Source organism: Sphaeramia orbicularis, unplaced genomic scaffold (genome assembly GCF_902148855.1).
Source record: "Sphaeramia orbicularis unplaced genomic scaffold, fSphaOr1.1, whole genome shotgun sequence".
In the NCBI taxonomy this organism is placed as follows: domain Eukaryota; kingdom Metazoa; phylum Chordata; class Actinopteri; order Kurtiformes; family Apogonidae; genus Sphaeramia; species Sphaeramia orbicularis.
This window is the reverse complement of record NW_021941595.1, coordinates 98972-121264: the sequence shown is the minus strand read 5'-3', so window position 1 is coordinate 121264 and position 22293 is coordinate 98972. Positions and strand designations below refer to the sequence as shown.

Here is a 22293-nt window from a genome sequence, read left to right as displayed (position 1 = left end):
CTGCCTGTTTTTAACCTGTTTTCAGCCTGTTTTTAACCTGTTTTCTGCCTGTTTTTAACCTGTTTTTACCCTGTTTTCTGCCAGTTTTTAACCTGTTTTCAGTGTGTTTTTAACCTGTTTTTACCCTGTTTTCTGCCTGTTTTTACCCTGTTTTTAACCTGTTTTCTGCCTGTTTTTAACCTGTTTTTACCCTGTTTTCTACCTGTTTTTACCCTGTTTTCTGCCTTTTTTTAACCTGTTTTCAGCCTGTTTTTAACCTGTTTTCTGCCTGTTTTTACCCTGTTTTCTGCCAGTTTTTAACCTGTTTTCAGTGTGTTTTTAACCTGTTTTTACCCTGTTTTCTGCCTGTTTTTACCCTGTTTTTAACCTTTTTTCTGCCTGTTTTTAACCTGTTTACTGCCTGTTTTTAACCTGTTTTCTGCCTGTTGTTAACCTGTTTTCAGCCTATTTTTAACCTGTTTTTACCCTGTTTTCTGCCTGTTTTTAACCTGTTTTTACCCTGTTTTCTGCCTGTTTTTAACCTTTTTTCTGCCTGTTTTTACCCTGTTTTCTGCCTGTTTTTAACCTGTTTTTACCCTGTTTTCTGCCTGTTTTTAACCTGTTTTTACCCTGTTTTCTGCCTGTTTTTAACCTGTTTTTACCCTGTTTTCTGCCTGTTTTTACCCTGTTTTCTGCCTGTTTTTAACCTGTTTTTACCCTGTTTTCTGCCTGTTTTTAACCTGTTTTTACCCTGTTTTCTGCCTGTTTTTAACCTGTTTTCTGCCTGTTTTTAACCTGTTTTCTGCCTGTTTTTAACCTGTTTTCAGCCTGTTTTTAACCTGTTTTCTGCCTGTTTTTAACCTGTTTTTACCCTGTTTTCTGCCTGTTTTTACCCTGTTTTCTGCCCGTTTTTAACCTGTTTTCAGTGTGTTTTTAACCTGTTTTTACCCTGTTTTCTGCCTGTTTTTACCCTGTTTTCAGCCTGTTTTTAACCTGTTTTCAGCCTGTTTTTAACCTGTTTACTGCCTGTTTTTAACCTGTTTTCTGCCTGTTGTTAACCTGTTTTCAGCCTATTTTTAACCTGTTTTTAACCTGTTTTCAGCCTGTTTTTAACCTGTTTTTAACCTGTTTTCTGCCTGTTTTTAACCTGTTTTCAGCCTGTTTTTAACCTGTTTTTACCCTGTTTTCTGCCAGTTTTTAACCTGTTTTCAGTGTGTTTTTAACCTGTTTTTACGCTGTTTTCTGCCTGTTTTTACCCTGTTTTTACCCTGTTTTTAACCTGTTTTCTGCCTGTTTTTAACCTTTTTACTGCCTGTTTTTAACCTGTTTTCTGCCTATTTTTAACCTGTTTTTACCCTGTTTTCTGCCTGTTTTTAACCTGTTTTTACCCTGTTTTCTGCCTGTTTTTAACCTGTTTTCTGCCTGTTTTTACCCTGTTTTCTGCCTGTTTTTAACCTGTTTTTACCCTGTTTTCTGCCTGTTTTTAACCTGTTTTTACCCTGTTTTCTGCCTGTTTTTACCCTGTTTTCTGCCTGTTTTTAACCTGTTTTCTGCCTGTTTTTAACCTTTTTTCAGCCTGTTTTTAACCTGTTTTCTGCCTGTTTTTAACCTGTTTTTACCCTGTTTTTACCCTGTTTTCTGCCTGTTTTTACCCTGTTTTCTGCCCGTTTTTAACCTGTTTTCAGTGTGTTTTTAACCTGTTTTTACCCTGTTTTCTTCCTGTTTTTACCCTGTTTTCAGCCTGTTTTTAACCTGTTTTCAGCCTGTTTTTCACCTGTTTACTGCCTGTTTTTAACCTGTTTTCTGCCTGTTGTTAACCTGTTTTCAGCCTATTTTTAACCTGTTTTTAACCTGTTTTCAGCCTGTTTTTAACCTGTTTTTACCCTGTTTTCTGCCTGTTTTTAACCTGTTTTCTGTCTGTTTTTAACCTGTTTTCTGCCCGTTTTTAACCTGTTTTCTGCCTGTTTTTAACCTGTTTTTACCCTGTTTTCTGCCTGTTTTTAACCTGTTTTTACCCTGTTTTCTGCCTGTTTTTACCCTGTTTTCTGCCTGTTTTTAACCTGTTTTCTGCCTGTTTTTAACCTGTTTTCAGCCTGTTTTTAACCTGTTTTCTGCCTGTTTTTTAACCTGTTTTTACCCTGTTTTCTGCCAGTTTTTAACCTGTTTTCAGTGTGTTTTTAACCTGTTTTTACCCTGTTTTCTGCCTGTTTTTACCCTGTTTTTAACCTGTTTTCTACCTGTTTTTAACCTGTTTTTACCCTGTTTTCTACCTGTTTTTACCCTGTTTTCTGCCTTTTTTTAACCTGTTTTCAGCCTGTTTTTAACCTGTTTTCTGCCTGTTTTTACCCTGTTTTCTGCCAGTTTTTAACCTGTTTTCAGTGTGTTTTTAACCTGTTTTTACCCTGTTTTCTGCCTGTTTTTACCCTGTTTTTAACCTGTTTTCTGCCTGTTTTTAACCTGTTTACTGCCTGTTTTTAACCTGTTTTCTGCCTGTTGTTAACCTGTTTTCAGCCTATTTTTAACCTGTTTTTACCCTGTTTTCTGCCTGTTTTTAACCTGTTTTTACCCTGTTTTCTGCCTGTTTTTAACCTTTTTTCTGCCTTTTTTTACCCTGTTTTCTGCCTGTTTTTAACCTGTTTTTACCCTGTTTTCTGCCTGTTTTTTAACCTGTTTTTACCCTGTTTTCTGCCTGTTTTTAACCTGTTTTTACCCTGTTTTCTGCCTGTTTTTACCCTGTTTTCTGCCTGTTTTTAACCTGTTTTTACCCTGTTTTCTGCCTGTTTTTAACCTGTTTTTACCCTGTTTTCTGCCTGTTTTTACCCTGTTTTCTGCCTGTTTTTAACCTGTTTTCTGCCTGTTTTTAACCTGTTTTCAGCCTGTTTTTAACCTGTTTTCTGCCTGTTTTTAACCTGTTTTTACCCTGTTTTTACCCTGTTTTCTGCCTGTTTTTACCCTGTTTTCTGCCCGTTTTTAACCTGTTTTCAGTGTGTTTTTAACCTGTTTTTACCCTGTTTTCTGCCTGTTTTTACCCTGTTTTCAGCCTGTTTTTAACCTGTTTTCAGCCTGTTTTTAACCTGTTTTCAGCCTGTTTTTAACCTGTTTTCAGCCTGTTTTTAACCTGTTTACTGCCTGTTTTTAACCTGTTTTCTGCCTGTTGTTAACCTGTTTTCAGCCTATTTTTAACCTGTTTTTAACCTGTTTTCAGCCTGTTTTTAACCTGTTTTTAACCTGTTTTCTGCCTGTTTTTAACCTGTTTTCAGCCTGTTTTTAACCTGTTTTTACCCTGTTTTCTGCCAGTTTTTAACCTGTTTTCAGTGTGTTTTTAACCTGTTTTTACGCTGTTTTCTGCCTGTTTTTACCCTGTTTTTACCCTGTTTTTAACCTGTTTTCTGCCTGTTTTTAACCTTTTTACTGCCTGTTTTTAACCTGTTTTCTGCCTGTTGTTAACGTGTTTTCAGCCTATTTTTAACCTGTTTTTACCCTGTTTTCTGCCTGTTTTTAACCTGTTTTTACCCTGTTTTCTGCCTGTTTTTAACCTGTTTTCTGCCTGTTTTTACCCTGTTTTCTGCCTGTTTTTAACCTGTTTTTACCCTGTTTTCTGCCTGTTTTTAACCTGTTTTTACCCTGTTTTCTGCCTGTTTTTAACCTGTTTTCTGCCTGTTTTTAACCTTTTTTCAGCCTGTTTTTAACCTGTTTTCTGCCTGTTTTTAACCTGTTTTTACCCTGTTTTTACCCTGTTTTCTGCCTGTTTTTACCCTGTTTTCTGCCCGTTTTTAACCTGTTTTCAGTGTGTTTTTAACCTGTTTTTACCCTGTTTTCTTCCTGTTTTTACCCTGTTTTCAGCCTGTTTTTAACCTTTTTTCAGCCTGTTTTTCACCTGTTTACTGCCTGTTTTTAACCTGTTTTCTGCCTGTTGTTAACCTGTTTTCAGCCTATTTTTAACCTGTTTTTAACCTGTGTTTAGCCTGTTTTTAACCTGTTTTTAACCTGTTTTTAGCCTGTGTTTAGCTGTTTTCAGCCTGTTTTTAACCTGTTTTTACCCTGTTTTCTGCCTGTTTTTACCCTGTTTTCAGCCTGTTTTTAACCTGTTTTTACCCTGTTTTCAGCCTGTTTTTAACCTGTTTTTACCCTGTTTTCTGTCTTTTTTTAACCTTTTTTCAGCCTGTTTTTAACCTGTTTTTACCCTGTTTTCAGCCTGTTTTTAGTCTTTTTTTAACCTTTTTTCAGCCTGTTTTTACCCTGTTTTTAACCTGTTTTCATCCTGTTTTTACCCTGTTTTTCTGCCTGTTTTCCACCTGTTTTTACCCTGTTTTCAGCCTGTTTTCAACCTGTTTTTAACCTGTTTTCCACCTGTTTTTACCCTGTTTTCAGCCTGTTTTTGACCTGTTTTTAACCTGTTTTCAGCCTGTTTTTACCCTGTTTTTAACCTGTTTTCAGCCTGTTTTTACCCTGTTTTTCTGCCTGTTTTCCACCTGTTTTTACCCTGTTTTCAGCCTGTTTTCAACCTGTTTTTAACCTGTTTTCCACCTGTTTTTACCCTGTTTTCAGCCTGTTTTTAACCTGTTTTTAACCTGTTTTCAGCCTGTTTTTACCCGGTTTTCAGCCTGTTTTTACCCTGTTTTTCTGCCTGTTTTCCACCTGTTTTTAACCTGTTTTCAGCCTGTTTTTAACCTGTTTTCAGCCTGTTTTTAACCTGTTTTCAGCCTGTTTTTACCCTGTTTTTCTGCCTGTTTTCCACCTGTTTTTAACGTGTTTTCAGCCTGTTTTTACCCTGTTTTTCTGCCTGTTTTCCACCTGTTTTTACCCTGTTTTCAGCCTGTTTTCAACCTGTTTGTTACCTGTTTTCCACCTGTTTTTACCCTGTTTTCAGCCTGTTTTTAACCTGTTTTTAACCTGTTTTCAGCCTTTTTTTACCCGGTTTTCAGCCTGTTTTTAACATGTTTCTAACCTGTTTTCAGCCTGTTTTCAACCTGTTTTCTGTCTGTTTTTAACCTTTTTTCAGCCTGTTTTTAACCTGTTTTTACCCATTTTTCAGCCCGTTTTTACCCTGTTTTTAACCTTTTTTCAGCCTGTTTTTACCCTGTTTTTCTACCTGTTTTCCACCTGTTTTTACCCTGTTTTCAGCCTGTTTTCAACCTGTTTTTACCCTGTTTTTCTGCCTGTTTTCCACCTGTTTTTAACCTGTTTTCAGCCTGTTTTTAACCTGTTTTCAGCCTGTTTTTAACCTGTTTTCAGCCTGTTTTTACCCTGTTTTTCTGCCTGTTTTCCACCTGTTTTTAACGTGTTTTCAGCCTGTTTTCACCCTGTTTTTCTGCCTGTTTTTACCCTGTTTTTCTGCCTGTTTTCCACCTGTTTTTAACCTGTTTTTCTGCCTGTTTTCCACCTGTTTTTAACCTGTTTTCTGCCTGTTTTCAGCCTGTTTTTAACCTGTTTTTACCCTGTTTTCAGCCTTTTTTTAACCCTTTTTTCAGCCTTTTTTCCACCTGTTTTTCTGCCTGTTTTCCACCTGTTTTTAACCTGTTTTTAACCTGTTTTCACCCTGTTTTTCTGCCTGTTTTCCACCTGTTTTTAACCTGTTTTCAGCCTGTTTTTAACCTGTTTTTCTGCCTGTTTTCCACCTGTTTTTACCCTGTTTTTCTGCCTGTTTTCCACCTGTTTTTAACCTGTTTTCAGCCTGTTTTTAACCTGTTTTTCTGCCTGTTTTCCACCTGTTTTTACCCTGTTTTTCAGCCTGTTTTTACCCTGTTTTTCTGCCTGTTTTTACCCTGTTTTTCTGCCTGTTTTCCACCTGTTTTTACCCTGTTTTTCTGCCTGTTTTCCACCTGTTTTTACCCTGTTTTTCTGCCTGTTTTCCACCTGTTTTTACCCTGTTTTTCTGCCTGTTTTCCACCTGTTTTTACCCTGTTTTTCTGCCTGTTTTCCACCTGTTTTTACCCTGTTTTTCTGCCTGTTTTCCACCTGTTTTTACCCTGTTTTTCTGCCTGTTTTCCACCTGTTTTTACCCTGTTTTTCTGCCTGTTTTCCACCTGTTTTTACCCTGTTTTTCTGCCTGTTTTCCACCTGTTTTTACCCTGTTTTTAACCTGTTTTCCACCTGTTTTTAACCTGTTTTCAGCCGTTTTTTCGGTCTGTTTGTTTCCCTGTTTCTCCTCACCTGTTCGATGGCTCTCTTGTGTTTGGACGCCCACCTCTGCTCGCTGTCGTGCAGTTCTTCTACATCTGCCTCCAGGTCGATCATCTTCTCCTGAAACCACACATTCAGACTCATTAAACACACACCTAAGCTGATCCCAGGTCAGCTGATCCAGGTCAGCTGATCCCAGGTCAGCTGATCCAGGTCAGCTGATCCCAGGTCAGCTGATCCCAGGTCAGCTGATCCCAGGTCAGCTGATCCCAGGTCAGCTGATGCTGATGCCGTTTATTTACGATGCAGTTTTTCTGACAGTGCACATTTTCTGTTTTTCTCAGGTTCATGACAGCGTTGATCTCTGGTCCAGGCTCAGGTTTCTCAGGTTCAGAGTCCTGGTCCTGGTCCAGACTCTGTGGTTCTGGTCTGTTGAACCCACCTGGGCCTGTTTCAACTGTTTGCTCAGGTCCTCCTTGGCCTGGTTGGTGCTCTGCAGCTCCATGGTCAGGTCGTCCACCGTCCTCTCGGCCTGTTTGCACTGCAGCTGGATCCTCTCCCTCAGCTGGATCTCCTCCTCCAGCGTTCGCTCCTTATCGATCAGTTTCCCCGAGACCTGAAAAAACGCAGACCGTGAACGCCACACGCCTGCGCCTCCGTCCTGTCACTGTGCTGTTTGTTTGTGCGTACCTCTCCCTGCAGACGGCCCACCAGCACCTGCAGCTTCTGGATCTCCTGCTCCTTCTCCAGCACTGACTCCTCCAGCTCCTCCACCCTCAGCTGGGCGTCGTCACGGAGCTTCTCCTGGAGGTTCTTCTCCGCCATGACCTGAGTGGACACCTGGAGGGCCTCGGACAGCTGCAACCAACAACACAGAGAACCGTGAATACAACAGGGTACCATGAACGCAACACAATATTGTAAACGCCACAGGGTACCATGAACACCACAGGGTACCATGAATGCAACACAGTACCGTGAATACACTGGGGTACCACGAACGCAACACAATACTGTAAACGCCATAGGGTACTATGAACACCACAGGGTACCATGAATGCAACACAATACTGTGAACACCACACAGTACCATGAACACCACACAGTACCATGAACACCACACAGTACCATGAACACCACAGGGTACCATGAACACCACAGGGTACCATGAACACCACAGGGTACCATGAACACCACAGGGTACCATGAACGCCACAGGGTACCATGAATGCAACACAATACTGTGAACACCACACAGTACCATGAACACCACAGGGTACCATGAACACCACAGGGTACCATGAACACCACAGGGTACCATGAACACCACAGGGTACCATGAACACCACAGGGTACCATGAACGCCACAGGGTACCATGAACGCCACAGGGTACCATGAATGCTGTGTCCTTATTCCTCTATATCGTTACAGAACTCCACTGACTCATTGCAGATTTTAATCCAAACACAAAGAGAACGAGGTTTACACTGTCGGGGGCCGAGTGTATCTCCCTGAAATCCCCCCAGTCCTCTGTTAGATATAAATCTATCCATGATAATTGTTAGACAATAGATATGAACTCAATTTGAGCTCCATGGACCTGACAGAGTCAGAATAATGGTCAGAGAACCACATTTGTCCCCTAAACTCCACCTAGTGAATGAAAATGAGCCCATCTGAACTGTGGACAGTGGAACAGAACATGGACATTTGGAAGAACATCAGTAGGAACCACATTTGATCTCAATTGGCCCATTATTGATGGATTTAAGTCCAAAAAACTGATGTTCAATTAAAGCGCCCCCATGTGGATGACTTATGAAACTGGTGAGCTCCATAGGGTTCTTCCACTAGGGGGGCTCCACTGTGTTGGTTATCAAGGAGAAGAAATCCAAACAAACCTGTCCGAGTTATCGACAAAATACCGAAGAGATCTGACGGTGGTGGTTGACGTAAAACTATTATATCTGTGAAACTCCACTTTGGTGATATAATAATTTGCCATGTTTCCACTACATGGAACCGGCTCGACTCGTCTCTGGTACCAGGTCCTATTCCAGACCGTTTCCGTTACAGGACACTACCCACTTTGCAGCACCTGGACCTCATAGCGATGCTGCACATTACTTCCGTGTTGTCGCTGATAAACTCACTCGTTGCGTGTTGTCTCGTCAAGCTTGTGCTAAATTTTTACGTCGGCCACCAAAGACTGAACCTGTGAGTGAATGATGTAGTTTTTCAGGCTGTCATCATGTGGATTAACCTGCATCTGTTTTTGTAAAAGGGCGGGTCACAGAGACGACTCTGACCAATCAGTGGTCTGCAGTGTTTACACATCACGCTTTAAGCTGCGTTCCAGTCCAGCTGTAACTCCTGTTTGTCCATCCTTCTACTGGTGTAAATGCACTGGAATGTTCAGTCAAACCTGGGACTTCCACCCTGAACTCGTACTAGATCCATGTTCTCCCAGTTCTGAGTTCTGACGTCACGTAGCAATGGCGCCCCCCCCCATGGATGTGGTGTTTATGCAGATTGTTTATTAAAACAAGGTATTGATCTGACGTTATTTATCTGCAGATGTTCTGCATAATCAGCAGCTGCTCTAGTGTTAGCTAGTTTTGAGTCCAGTGAGTGACAGAATACACTTAAACAGCTTCTGTTGCCTTCTGCACTGTTTTTCCTCCTCTGTTTGCCTCAAATAACCAAGGAGCGAGCACCTTTAGCGATAGAAATGATTGTAAATGAACATAAGGTACGGTCCACCATGCTGGTTTGTTTACATCTAACTCCCACAATTCCTTGCTCTCAGGCAGTTTAGTGTGATTTGCCTGGAATGCTACAGAGTCATGAGTCGTGGTTTGAAGTCGTGACTTACAGGCTCAAAAAACAGTCTGGAACGCAGCATTAGTATCTGGTCCCCAGTCCTGGAACCTGGGCGGAGGTGATACCAAAAAACCAGTACCAGGTACCAGATTCCAGGTCCTTTTTCGTAATGGAAACGCAAAAAGATCGAGTCGAGCCGGTACCACATTGTGGAAACGCAGCTATTGAGTCCATGGTCCAAACCCCAGCAGACCCTGATGCGGTCCACGTGTACCTCTGTCTCCAGCCTGATGATGGTGCTGTTGAGTTCAGACGTCCTCTTGTCTTTGGTGTCGTTGTCCAACTCGTAGTCCTCCAACTGTCTCTCTGCTCGCCACAGCTTCTCCGCCAGAGCCTGAGCATGCTGCGTCTGTTTTTCCAGGTTTTCCTGAACACATCGCAGACAGAATGGACATGGTGTTTAGTCTGAGTGTCTGACAAACAGAACCCTGGGCTCCATATGTGACCAGGTTCACCTCAGCGTCCTGGATCTGGTTCTTCAGCGACTGTTGGAGGAAGTTGAAGGCGTATTCCTGCGTGTTGGCCTCCACCATCACATCCCGAGCCTGTTTGACTTCGATCTGCAAAGAGACGATTTAGAAACCAACACCAGCTGCATCCGTCCATCATCCATCCATCCATCCATGCATCCATCCATCCATCCATTCACCCACTCATCATCCATCCATCCCTCCATCCATCCATCCACCCACCCACCTCCATCTCCCTGTATTTCTCTGCCATGCTCTGCTGTTCTCGGTCCATCTCAATCATCTGTTCCCTCATCCTCTTCAGTTCGTTGTTCAGTTGGGTGTTGGTCCTCAGGAGGTCCTCGTTGTTCACCAGAAGTCCACGCATCTCAAACCTTCACACAAACACTCCTTACATTCATTTACTCAGGACCAGTCCAACTAAACTCCCTAAAGATCCTGGGAACCGGACGTCGGCAGAACCGTTTTCCACCCCCACAGGTTGAGAGTGGTTTGGAGACGGTGATTCCAAAAGAAATATGAACGAGGAAATCTGGTTCTAGAGACAACAGAACACTTCACTGGGATGGAATCCAATAGAGAGGAAAATAAAGAACTGAAACATGGAAAAAAAAACCAAACACTTCACATCTGGTTATTTTCACCACCTTTGGGGTTCTAAATGGATTTATTTTCAAATGTTCTTAATGGTTGTAAATAAAGTTGGTGAACAGAACACATGTTCTGCACTGGTGGGAATGGTTTTAGTTAGAGCTGCACAATATAACGTTTGAGCATCGTCATCGCAATGTACATGTGCACAATACAGGGATGTAACGATATGAAAATTTCATATCATGGTTATTGTGACCAAAATTATCACAGTTATCTTTATTATTGCGGTATTATTGAAAGTACTTATACACACACCGAAATAATTTAACCAAGTAACCAACTTTTCAAAAAGTTGACTTTGGAAGGTTTGACTTGACTGTGTTTTTATGTATTAAAAATTTTTCGTTTTATGTATGAAAGTTTATGTCTGTAACTATTTAATGAACTGCTGCCTGTCTTGGCCAGGGCACTCTGGGAAAAGAGATTTTTAATCTCAGTGAGGTTTTCCTGGTTAAATAAAGGTAAAATAAAAAAAAAAAACGTATTTTGAAAAAAAACTAAACAAAACAAAAAATAAAATAATAGGCACAATGTACTTCCTGTTGCAGAAACATTCAAATATTAACATGTAAACATCAAACATACAGATGTGTATTAAAGATGACTCCTTATGGACATTGTCTGATCATTTTCCAGATCGAGTTTGAGTTGCTATAGTTTCTTTTTCAGAGATAGATAGACATTGCAGACTGGCATGCGCACATGGAATGCTGCTGCTTCTCCAGGAAATAAACAGTACCATGAGTTTTCAAAGTGCATTAATCAAACAAATCATGATAATTAGAATTTAAATGGTAATACTAACCACTGGGAATTTTATCGCGGTTTATGGTTATACCGGTAATCATTACATCCATAATAGCAGGGTTTAAAAATCGCAAATTCAGTTTTTGCCAATATCGTACAGCCTTAGTTTTAGTTCACTTAACCTTTTGTCAAACTATACAAAGAGTATTGAATCATCAGCATAGAAACGGATTTTTACCTCCACCAGGAGGTATTGTGAACACTTTGCTTTGTTTGTTTGTTTGTGTGTTTGTTTGTTCTAAATGTTAGCAAAATAACTCAAAAAGTTATGGACGGGTTTTCCTGAAATTTTCAGGAAATGTTGATACTGGTACAATGAACAAATGATTCAGTTTTGGTGGTGATCGGGGGGGCAGATCTGTCTTGGCAGAGGTCTGCACTCTTCAAGTGCTTTTCTTGTTTGTTTGTTTTTTTTTATTCACTGTAAAAATCAAGTCATTATTCTTTTTCCAGAAAAAATACCAACAAGTACAACTGTCAGAAAACTGAAGCTGGTCTGTACAGAGAGTACAAACAACAAACTAATGCAAGAAATGAGCAAATCGGGAAAAAGAAATGAAGTGAAACTCAAATCTGACCTGATCTGGTTTCTCTCTTTTTCCATCTCCACACTCTCGGCCTCCAGAAACTGGTTACGCTGCAGAAAATATGCACATGATCACGATCAGTAAGGTTTTCTTTAGTTTTATCACAACAACAGTAAGTCTAGTATGTACTGGACATGACAAACACCTTCACATGTACGTATGAACACATTAAAATACACACAGTACGTCTGAATATACACACATATGATCATACAAAAGGATATAACTGTAGATGTGGACAGACGTCAATGAATATATTCCATATTAACTTATAATCTTTCAATAAATAAAAATAAATCAATCAGATAAACAAATATGGTGTTTCACGCGTGCACATTTTTCTAAACCTCAGGCATTTTTTTGGGAACTTTTTGGACTGAAAACACAAAATATCAACTTCTAAGGATTAATAAAGTTAAGACTATGGAAGTCAATCTGTCTCATCAGATTTTGAATTATAAAAGCCACTGAATTTCTAGCACTGAATTTTTTTGCACTGAAATTAAGCATCTGAATTTTTTGTCTCTTAATTTAACTATGTTTATTAATTTAGAATAAAAAACAATTCAGAAGCAAAAAATTCAGATCACACATAGAGCATGTTCAGTTCACCCCCCCACCAGTGGAATGGGGGTTAGAACACAGAGCAGTGAGTGAGACAGACTCACTGTAAAAATAGATGCTTTGGGCTTTTTTTTTGTTTGTTTTTGTTTTTCACATTATTTTCCTTGTATTTTTTTTTCCTGTTGTTTCCAGTGTTGTGGTGATTTTCCTTTATTCCTTTATTTATTTTTACTGTGTTTCTACCATGTTTTGACAGTGGAACTGCTCTGCAGAGTTCCACCAGCTCTCAGGGGTTAAAGGTGAACAGTGTTGGTGCTGACCTTCTGGTCAGAGGTTAAAGGTGAACAGTGTGTGTGTTGGTGCTGACCTTCTGGTCAGAGGTTAAAGGTGAACAGTGTGTGTGTTGGTGCTGACCTTCTGGTCAGAGGTTAAAGGTGAACAGTGTGTGTGTTGGTACTGACGTTCTGGTCAGGGGTTAAAGGTGAACAGTGTTGGTGCTGACCTTCTGGTCAGAGGTTAAAGGTGAACAGTGTGTGTGTTGGTACTGACCTTCTGGTCAGAGGTTAAAGGTGAACAGTGTTGGTGCTGACCTTCTGGTCAGAGGTTAAAGGTGAACAGTGTTGGTGCTGACCTTCTGGTCAGGGGTTAAAGGTGAACAGTGTGTGTGTTGGTGCTGACCTTCTGGTCAGGGGTTAAAGGTGAACAGTGTGTGTGTTGGTGCTGACCTTCTGGTCAGAGGTTAAAGGTGAACAGTGTTGGTGCTGACCTTCTGGTCAGGGGTTAAAGGTGAACAGTGTTGGTGCTGACCTTCTGGTCAGAGGTTAAAGGTGAACAGTGTGTGTGTTGGTGCTGACCTTCTGGTCAGAGGTTAAAGGTGAACAGTGTGTGTGTTGGTGCTGACCTTCTGGTCAGGGGTTAAAGGTGAACAGTGTGTGTGTTGGTGCTGACCTTCTGGCAGGTGTCCAGCTGTTTGGTCAGTTCTTCGATGTAGTCCTTCTTATTGGGCAGCGTGGACGATCTCAGCGAGTAGTGTCCGCTCATCACCTGCACGACACAATCACAGCTTTAGCTTCACGTTAGCGACCCGGACGACGGCAAAAAGCACAGACGGCACACGTACGGTGTTGTTGACCTCGGGCCGCCTCCTCAGCGTCTCGTAGGTGGAGAAGCGCGGTCGGTTGTTGGACAGAATGGGCGTGGCCACCGGGCTGGTGCTCAGACTGAACAGGTTCATCTCAGAGGTGGACGGAGAGATTCCACCTGGAGCCTGGAAGACAAAGCCCAGGGAAGGAAGGCATTAGATACAGGCTGTTAGCCTCATAGCACAGTTACCGAAGTCCTATTTTTGGACAAATCTGTGTAACTTTACTCTCCTAACACCACTGTGTCATTTTACATCAACGGTTATGACCTGGAAAAAATATGACAATTATACTACAAGCTAACAAGTGGCTAATGAGGCTAACGAGTGGCTAAGGAGGCTAACGAGTGGCTAATGAGGCTAACGAGTGGCTAAGGAGGCTAACAAGTGGCTAATGAGGCTAACGAGTGGCTAAGGAGGCTAACGAGTGGCTAATGAGGCTAACGAGTGGCTAAGGAGGCTAACAAGTGGCTAATGAGGCTAACGAGTGGCTAAGGAGGCTAATGAGTTGTGTGTTGACTTTGGGTGTTGTGCTTGGTTTTCCACTGACCTTGAACTCGGACATGCGGTACATGGGGTTGTAGTCCATGGAGGCGGTGGTGGTGTACGGACTGTTGAACACTCTGGGAGGACTGTCGACCACACCCAGCTGTAAACAAACAAACAACAACAACAAACATCACAACTGAACTCTACAATAAGGGGTTTATCTGTTACTTTTCTGGTTCACTGAAAGGTTTTACTAAAAGGGTGTTTCTATGAAACTGGGTTTATTTTAGTTTCTGTCACTTTTTTTTTGTACTTGTGGAGACGCACAATGAAAATAAATTCTAAAAATGATCCCAAAAAAAAAGAAAGAGGAAGACATACAAATAATTGTTATTCATCCTAGATATTTTTTCCTGCAGAATTAGAAAATGGAGGAATTAGATCGTTCATTATTTTATTGATTGTGACAACTTCCAAATTCTTTTTTCTCTACATTTAACCTTTAATGAGCAATTTATCACCGTTTATTCTAATATTTAGAATGTATTTAGAATTTTTTTCAGTGTAACTTGTGTATTTTCTGTATTTAATTCACTGATCACATAGATGTTCATTAAAACTCAGAGTAAATTCAAAGGTTTTTATATCAGAACATTTATGGTCTGATCCAGGGGGTTTCTCCTTTAACCCTTTCATGCATACTGGTCACTACAGTGGACAGCTATTGTTCTCTTGTTAAATTCATGGGTTTTGTTGTTTAAGTTTCATATCAGCCAACACAGTGGACACATCCCAAACACTATAATTCAGACCATTACTGTAACTTTGCTGTTCTAGATAAACCTGATCTGCAGAAATATGTTTTAGTGTAAATTAATTGTTAATTGTTATAAGACTATTAATAAAAGTTGTCTTAATCAAAAAGTTTTTTGGTTTTTTTTTGCATATTATCTCCATGAAGTGAGTAATAACTAGTATTAGAGCAGTGGTTCTTAACCTTGTTGGAGGTACTGAACCCCACCAGTTTCATATGCGCATTCACCAAACCCTTCTTTATTAAAAAATATAATATGATTTTTTTCAAATTCAAGACACAGGTATATGTTTTAATGGTGCACAAAATGAACCGTGCATTAACATCACTGTGCTCAAAGAACAAAACCAATACAGTGCATGAAATCACAACAAATTCCATACCTTTTCACAAAGACATGACCTTTTTTAGTACTACCACACTGAAATGGTTTTAATTTTTAACCTTATGTATTCCAATAATGAACTTATTGTATTTATGCTATTTATCATTTTTAACATTTTAACACACACCCATCACCTAATTTCCATCAGGCTACAATAACAATGAATATTTACTCTAAATCAGTGTGACTTCTGCTGTTGTGTATGTGTATGTGTAGGCCGTCAGGTCAACCCAGTTTTCGTTTCATCTCGCTCCGAACTTTCCGAACCATGCAATTTTGACATTAAAAAAAAGATAAAATGCATGTAGTGTATCAAAAAACAAGTTCTCGTTATACTCCGTCAGTATTTTTGTGATTGTTGTTTTATTACGGCACTAGCTCGGCTTTAGCGTAATACAATTTCTTCATCCGCGACGGTGCGTCGGTCGTCACATGATTGTAACTGACCAGTGCGGTGACTGAAAAATGTAAACAAACGCTACACATGGCTGCCTCCGTGGTTAACAGGAAGTAGCAAAAGTCATAACAACGATGTGGAAAATAATTCGTCAGACGAGTGGAAGAGATTATAAACACTTCCGGATGTGTTGTAGTGCTGTAAGCAACAACAATACACCACGTATATTGGATGTCAATCAGAGAAAGAGTCTCCGAAGCCGTTTGTTTACATACATGGACCTAGCCCAACACACACACCTGACTAATGAGTCCAGTGTGTGTCTTGACCTCCGCCGAACCCCTGAGACTGACTCACCGAACCCCTAGGGTTCAATCGAACCCAGGTTAAGAACCACTGTATTAGAGTATGTTAAAATGTAAGAAAACATCAGCTACATGAAAAATGTTATTTCATAGTTTTCACACAGTTTATCACTTTCTGATGATGGGTTTTAAATACATGTTTCTTTGCTTCAAAAATTAAATCCATGGTGTTCAGATGAGTGGACATTTTTGTAACTCCATGAAAAATAAGTTCATAAAAATAAAAATAAAAAATGCAATCGCATCATTTTTTCATGCCTAAAGAGGAATAAAAACAGTAAAAAAAAAAAAAATTCTCAACTAATTAATTCATGCATGAAAGGGTTAAAGATTAAACCGGTGGATCAGACTGTAAATGTGTGTTCTGTCCAGCAGATGGCGCTGTTCTTCTGTTCAAACTGTAAATGTGTGTTCTGCTCAGACAGTAAGTGTGTGTTCTGTTCAGACTGTAAGTGTGTGTTCTGTTCAGACTGTAAGTGTGTGTTCTGTGCAGCAGATGGCGCCATCGTCCCGCTCTTCTCATCAGCTGATCATCAGAATCTGTGTGCTGTGTGTGATCCAGACCCACCCGGTCCGACATGGTGTCCCAGTCCCTCGAGGCCAGAGACTCCAGGGACCCCCGGTAGTGGTTGAGGCCCAGACGGGTGCTCTCCCACCGCGGCCTGGGCCCGTTGTCCCCCCCCACCGATCCCCCCCCACTGAAGGCCGGCCCGTCTGCGTCCCTGCTGCTCAGGCCGTTGGTCTTCAGCTCAGGGTTGAGGAACAGCTGATACTTGGGGTTGGGGTTGTTGGGCAGAACCCGGGGGGTGTGGGGGGGCTCCTCCTCCGAGGGGCTGTCGGGCTGTTTGGACGGGTCGAACTCCGACTCCTGGAAAGAAAGGAGGGAGAGGAAGAGGGTGAAAAAGAGGGGTGGAAAGAGGGGGGGACAGGGGGAAGAGAGGGAGAAAAAGTTTCATATTATGGGATAAATATCAGTGCATCGGTTTGTTTGGGTTCAGTTATTATCTTTGTTTATAAAATGACATAGAGATGGATTTGACTCACTTTGATTTGAACAAAATAATCAACAAAATAAAAGAATCAACAAAATTAACAAAATAATTAACAAAATAAAAAAAAGAACCAAGTAAATAAACAAAAGAATCAACAAAATTAACAAAATAATTAACAAAATAATTAACAAAAGAATCAACAAAACAAAGAACAAAAAAATTTTAACAAAAAAATTAACAAAATAAACAAAAGAACCAACTGAATAAACAAAAGAATCAACAAAATTAACAAAATAATCAACAAAATGAACAAAAGTATCAACAAAATAAACAAAATAATCAACAAAATAAACAAAAGAATTAACAAAATAAACAAAAGAATGAACAAAATTAACAAAATTAAAATAAAAGAATCAACAAAATAAAAGAATCAACAAAATGAACAAAAGAATCAACACAATAAACAAACAAAAGAATCATCAAAATGTTTAGAAGTGTTGAAGTAAAAAAAATTAAAAATCAAATGCGACATTTTATGCGACACCCCCCCATAAACCATGTGACTAATGCAATAAATCAGACAGAATCAGAAACTCAAGCAGATGCAGATCAGTTTTTCATGCAGCCAAAATAAAACAAATCGGCAGCTGTTGTTATTTGATGCCAAAGATCGGATGGCGTCAGAGGACAGAATCAGAAGGTGCAGGGTTAGATCTGCAAACGTTCAGGTTAGATCTGCGAACGTTCAGGTTAGATCTGCGAACGTTCAGGTTAGATCTGCGAACGTTCGGTTTGATTAGTACGACTGCGGCTCGGCTCCGCCTCATGCTTTTCATGCAGGTTGATTCAACTCTTCCGGAACCTTCCATGCGTTCTGAGGTTCCGACGGTTCGGTTTCATGCAGAACGTCGGCTTTTTCTTACCGATCCCATCCCAGAATCTGCCATCGAGTCTCCGCCACAGTCTGCGTTTGGGTTTTTATTCCGTGGTTGCGAATCGGCGTTGGCGGCCGGACCGTTGGGCTCAGCTCCGCCCCCTACCAATCCACCCATTTGACCGGTTCCTCTCTGACTTAGGGGCGGAGTCACCGTGATGCTGGGAAGTGGACTTTCGGCGCCGGACTTGAGGTTCTCCGTGGACTTGGACAGTCGTGCGGTCGCAGGTGCGGGACTCAGGGGGCGGTGGCGATCCGGATCCGAGAACCTACTGATGAGGTCTTTGACGCTGCCGGACCGGTGCAGGTTGGAACTGCGCGATAATGCCGGTTTCTTATTGGTGACTTTCCAGGTTTGGTGGGCGTCGCCTTCGTAAGCGGATGAATGACGACTAAGCGGTGACGGGGGAGACGAGGACACGGGTGGACGCTGAAAGAGGCCAACACAACGACAACCCCCCAAAAACAGGGTTAAGTATGGTCTGAGCAGCAGAGGTTAGAGGTCAGGGGTCACAGGGGGTCACAAGAGTCACAGGGGGTCACAGGGGGTCACAGGGGGTCACAGGGGTCACAGGGGGTCACAGGGGTCACGGGGGTCAGAGACATGAGAGTCGTTAGCCCTTTAACCCCTGACGTGTCTGTGCTGAGCGTCTGAATGTAGGACTGATTTAAATATTCATATAAATTCAACCATTTGTTCAATAGTTAAATTTTCAGTCGTGTTGATAGAATAGACCTTGTTCTTTCCATGGACATCTGAGCATGCTCAGTTCAAGCCCCACCCCCTGCGGAATGATGGGGTCAAACACAGAGCAGTGAGTGAGACTGAACCACTACAAACATAGACGGTTTGGACTTGTTTTGTTTTTACACTATCTTCCTTGTGTTTTTTTGTTTGGAAGTGTCTCTGTCCTCAGTCCTGTGGGACTACTGTTGTCATGTGTCTCTGTCCCTCAGGTCCAATCAGTGTCCTGGTTCTGTGTCCTGGACTGTGGACATAAACACATGCCATAGGCCTATCCGGGTCCAGGACAAGGACAGGGGACCAGGTACTGGATTTTTTGCGGATTCTAAAAGTTTGGCATCCCAGATCCACCAAAGGTCTGAAACTGGGACATTATTCTGCTGTGACCTGGTACCTTTAGACCTATGGACCTTTGGACCTATGGACCTTTGGACCGTTGGACCGTTGGACCTTTGGACCTATGGACCTTTGTGCACCTCCTTCAGTCTGAACAGTGTCTAGATGAACCCCCCCCATGGAGGAACCACATCATCTGCCCCCCCCTCCCCCCCCGCCCCGTAAACCTCAGACAGACTCACAGTCAGATCAAACTCAGACTCACTAAATAAAACAAACAGAAGACCAAATAAAACGTCAGCCTTTTCTTCATTTTTGCCAAAAACCACTTGAATAAATCCAACTTTAATGAAACGATCATGACACGGAGCTGACGTGGCCCAGGTCCAGGTCCAGGGGGGCCAGAGGGTCCAAAGCACCCAGTGGCCTTAATCCAGGAGCTAGCCTGGCCACCTTCCCCAGGGAACATAAGCCTGGGCTGGGGAGGAAGAGGAGCCTGGGGGGGGGGGGGGGTCATTCAGAGGGGTATTAGCATGTTTACAGGCTGTGGTGGGATTAGCTCCGAGCGTTTTAATGTTATTATTTTGACCATGTGAGATGAGCGTGCTCAGTTTGGACACTCGAGGAATGATGCGCAGGGTTAGCGGTGAAGTCATGCGTGGCCTGGTGTCGACAGACTCCAGTTTGGACCGGTTCTGAAGGTCTGACCGTTGGGTTCTTGTACTGAACCAGTTCCTGGTGGTTCGGTTCCTTGGAATCGTTGGTCGGTTTACGTAACGGTTCATCACGTCAAATGTATCATCAGGTCATTTCTGTATTTTTGGTTGAGAAGCCTCTGAAGTGTGGTTGTGTTTTGTCCGCGTCACACATGACAAACCAGAAGAATCCACCTGGAGACTCTGACTGTCCATAATTCACAGCAGACTAACTACAGAAAAACCAATAAATACATAAAAATGTGTCGGTTTTAGTGTAAAAAAGCTAAATTATATGAACATGTTTACATTAATAAACTCTTCTTTAACAAAACAATGTGGTCAATCGGAACTGTCTGCGTAGAAATCAGAGTATTTGTACTTCATCGTCTAAACCGTGAGAATCCATCATGGAACCAGAACCACTAAACTCTTATCGGTTTCTCTCCCTACTCTTTGACAGGACCGGAATAAGGACACGACTAAATGTCTTCAGACGTCTTTTAGGTATAAAACATTCTGCTCTGGTTTACATGACGACCCTTCGACGTCTTAGTGTTGATTCACTCTGGTTTTACGTCACATGGACGCGACGATAACACGTTTACGAGGATTTCCAGGTTCACGTCTCCATGTTCTTCTTGTTTTAGTCCAAAGGGTCTGAAAGGTACGAAAGGTCTGAAAGGTCCAATGGACGGTTGGTACCAGCTGTGGTCTGTCTGTAACCTGTTTTTCTAGAATCTTCTGCTCTTTAACCATCAGAATGACTTTATATTTATTGTGGAACATCTTTGGGGTAAGATGTTCAAGTTTGTTCAAAGAATTCAGAAATATTGAGTTTTGAATTTTGGACTTTTTCAAATCCCCATTGGTTTATAATGGGAAACATTTCAAAGTGCTACAACTTGAAAACAGTTGAAGATATTGATATAATTACTATTGGAAATAGACAGGAAGTCACATATGGGCTTTGATTTAGTGCCATGACCTTTGACCTTGCGTGACCTTGAAGGGTCAAACCCAGACCCTAGATTTTGGTTATCCAGTTAAAAACATGTACAAGCACAAGAGGAAAAGAAACACGAAAAAAGTCAGTTCTACGAGAAGTTTTTCTAAAGTCCAAAGTCTGAAATAAACTTTAACAGCATGAGCAACATGATGGAATATACTAGTGTCACCACCTGACTGAGGACATGACCTTTGACCTCAGATGAGCTTCAAAGGTCAAACCAATGTTAATTAATGTGTTTAAATATGTGTTGGACTAAAGAAGCCTTGGTTTTATTTTTTCTGTTTGAATCTTTGCATCTTGTGGCATTCGTTGACCTGGTGGCATTCGTCATCTTCATGGCGTTCATCATCTTCGTGGCATTCATCGTCCTCGTGGTATTAGTTGTCTTTATGGCGTTCGTCGTCCTGGTGGCGTCTGTCATCCTCATGGCGTCCGTCATCCTCATGGCATTCGTCATCTTCGTGGCGTTCGTCGTCCTCCTGGCATCCATCATCTTCGTGGCATCTATCGTCTTCATGCCGTTCGTCGTTTTCATGGCGTTCGTTGTCTTTGTGGCATTTGTCATCCTCGTGGCGTCCATCATCCTCGTGGCGTCCGTCGTCCTCGTGGCGTCCGTCGTCCTCATCCCGTAGTTTCAGTGGGTCTCAGAGTCGTCGTGTTTCCGTCTCTGAGTTGATGGGTTTGTTTTTTCCTCGTCCATTGGTTGTTCGTTCGTTCGTTCCCTGTGGCCTCGGCTCTACACACATATGGTGCAGAGCCGTTCTGACCCACATATAAGAACAGCAATGCACCATGGGAAATCCAGGGAACGCTTGTGCAAACACAGACTCTACACATGGAACACTGTACATGAATAAATGACGACCATTCAAACACAACATCCAACTGGAGCATGTCTGGAGTTTCCTCCGACATTTGATCTGTGTTTGGTTTTTTTTCTTCTGATCTGAAAAACGATGGGCAAAAATAAATTAGATAATACTACGATAAAAAACTGTTCTATCTGTAAATATTGTGTAAATTGTGTGAATGAATGAATGAATGCCTCATACATAAATGCAACACTGGATTATCAAGTTGTGTGGTATGACCATTTTAAATGATGTCTATTTTATATATATTCTATTTTTATGTACAGTATGACTGTTCTGAATGATGTATATTTTAGATTTTTACTGTAATGTTGTGGAAGAGTCCTAACCCTGGAGTTGAGAATTAGCACTAGCTATAAACTCTATATGCATCACACAAACTTATAACTGTTTGACTGCATTGTCCCTGTCAAATAAATAAATAAATAACGTCAGAAAGGTTAAATAAAGAGGAAAAAGTCATTTGGGAGCTGCCACTGAAGTACCACTGGGTCTTTATGGGCTAAATAATCTTTGTGAAATTCTAGTAAAAGTCAGAATGTACGACTTTAAAAAGAAAAAACAACACAGAAGCTGAAATACAACTCAGAGAAAATTAAAAACTGAGCAGAGTAGAAGACGTGATGAAACTAATGAAGTCCTTTAAAATCTGAGCAAACAGAAGAAAAACTGCACAAACAGACACAAAAAACACTAATTATCTGAGAAATATAGAAAAAAATCCAACTGAAGTCCAGTGAAAAGTAGAGAGAAAAGACAGAAAAGAGCAGAAAACCACAGGAGGAGTGCAGAGGACATCCTGTCAACACCCCACCAGTGTAAAAGCACCACCCCGCCAGAGTAAAAGCACCGCACCAGGACGGGTGTCAGTGCCCCGTCAGTGTAAAAGCACCACACCCTGTCAGTGTAAAAGCACCGCACCAGGACGGTTCCTCAAACAGAAGCCGGTTTGTTTCTGAGCTGAAGTTGACTCTGATGTTCCACAAACACCAGCGAACGTTCTGGTCGGACAGGTGGACGCCACCGCTCAGACGCTCTACAGAGTTTT

General features: G+C 41.5%; 1 protein-coding gene across 1 annotated transcript in view; it reads right to left on the bottom strand.

The window, feature by feature from the left end:
- Positions 1-22293, bottom strand: part of LOC115416351 (uncharacterized) — a 64708-nt gene that overhangs the window by 8069 nt on the left and 34346 nt on the right. The window contains exons 8-19 of the mRNA XM_030130095.1: positions 17575-18015; positions 16228-16527; positions 13760-13858; positions 13189-13335; positions 13017-13112; positions 11496-11554; positions 9683-9830; positions 9442-9546; positions 9201-9353; positions 6793-6960; positions 6545-6718; positions 6133-6222 (exon numbers count right to left, since the gene is read on the bottom strand). Of these exons, the coding sequence (XP_029985955.1) occupies positions 6133-6222; positions 6545-6718; positions 6793-6960; positions 9201-9353; positions 9442-9546; positions 9683-9830; positions 11496-11554; positions 13017-13112; positions 13189-13335; positions 13760-13858; positions 16228-16527; positions 17575-18015 (1980 nt within the window). The remainder of the gene's footprint in view (positions 1-6132; positions 6223-6544; positions 6719-6792; positions 6961-9200; positions 9354-9441; positions 9547-9682; positions 9831-11495; positions 11555-13016; positions 13113-13188; positions 13336-13759; positions 13859-16227; positions 16528-17574; positions 18016-22293) is intronic.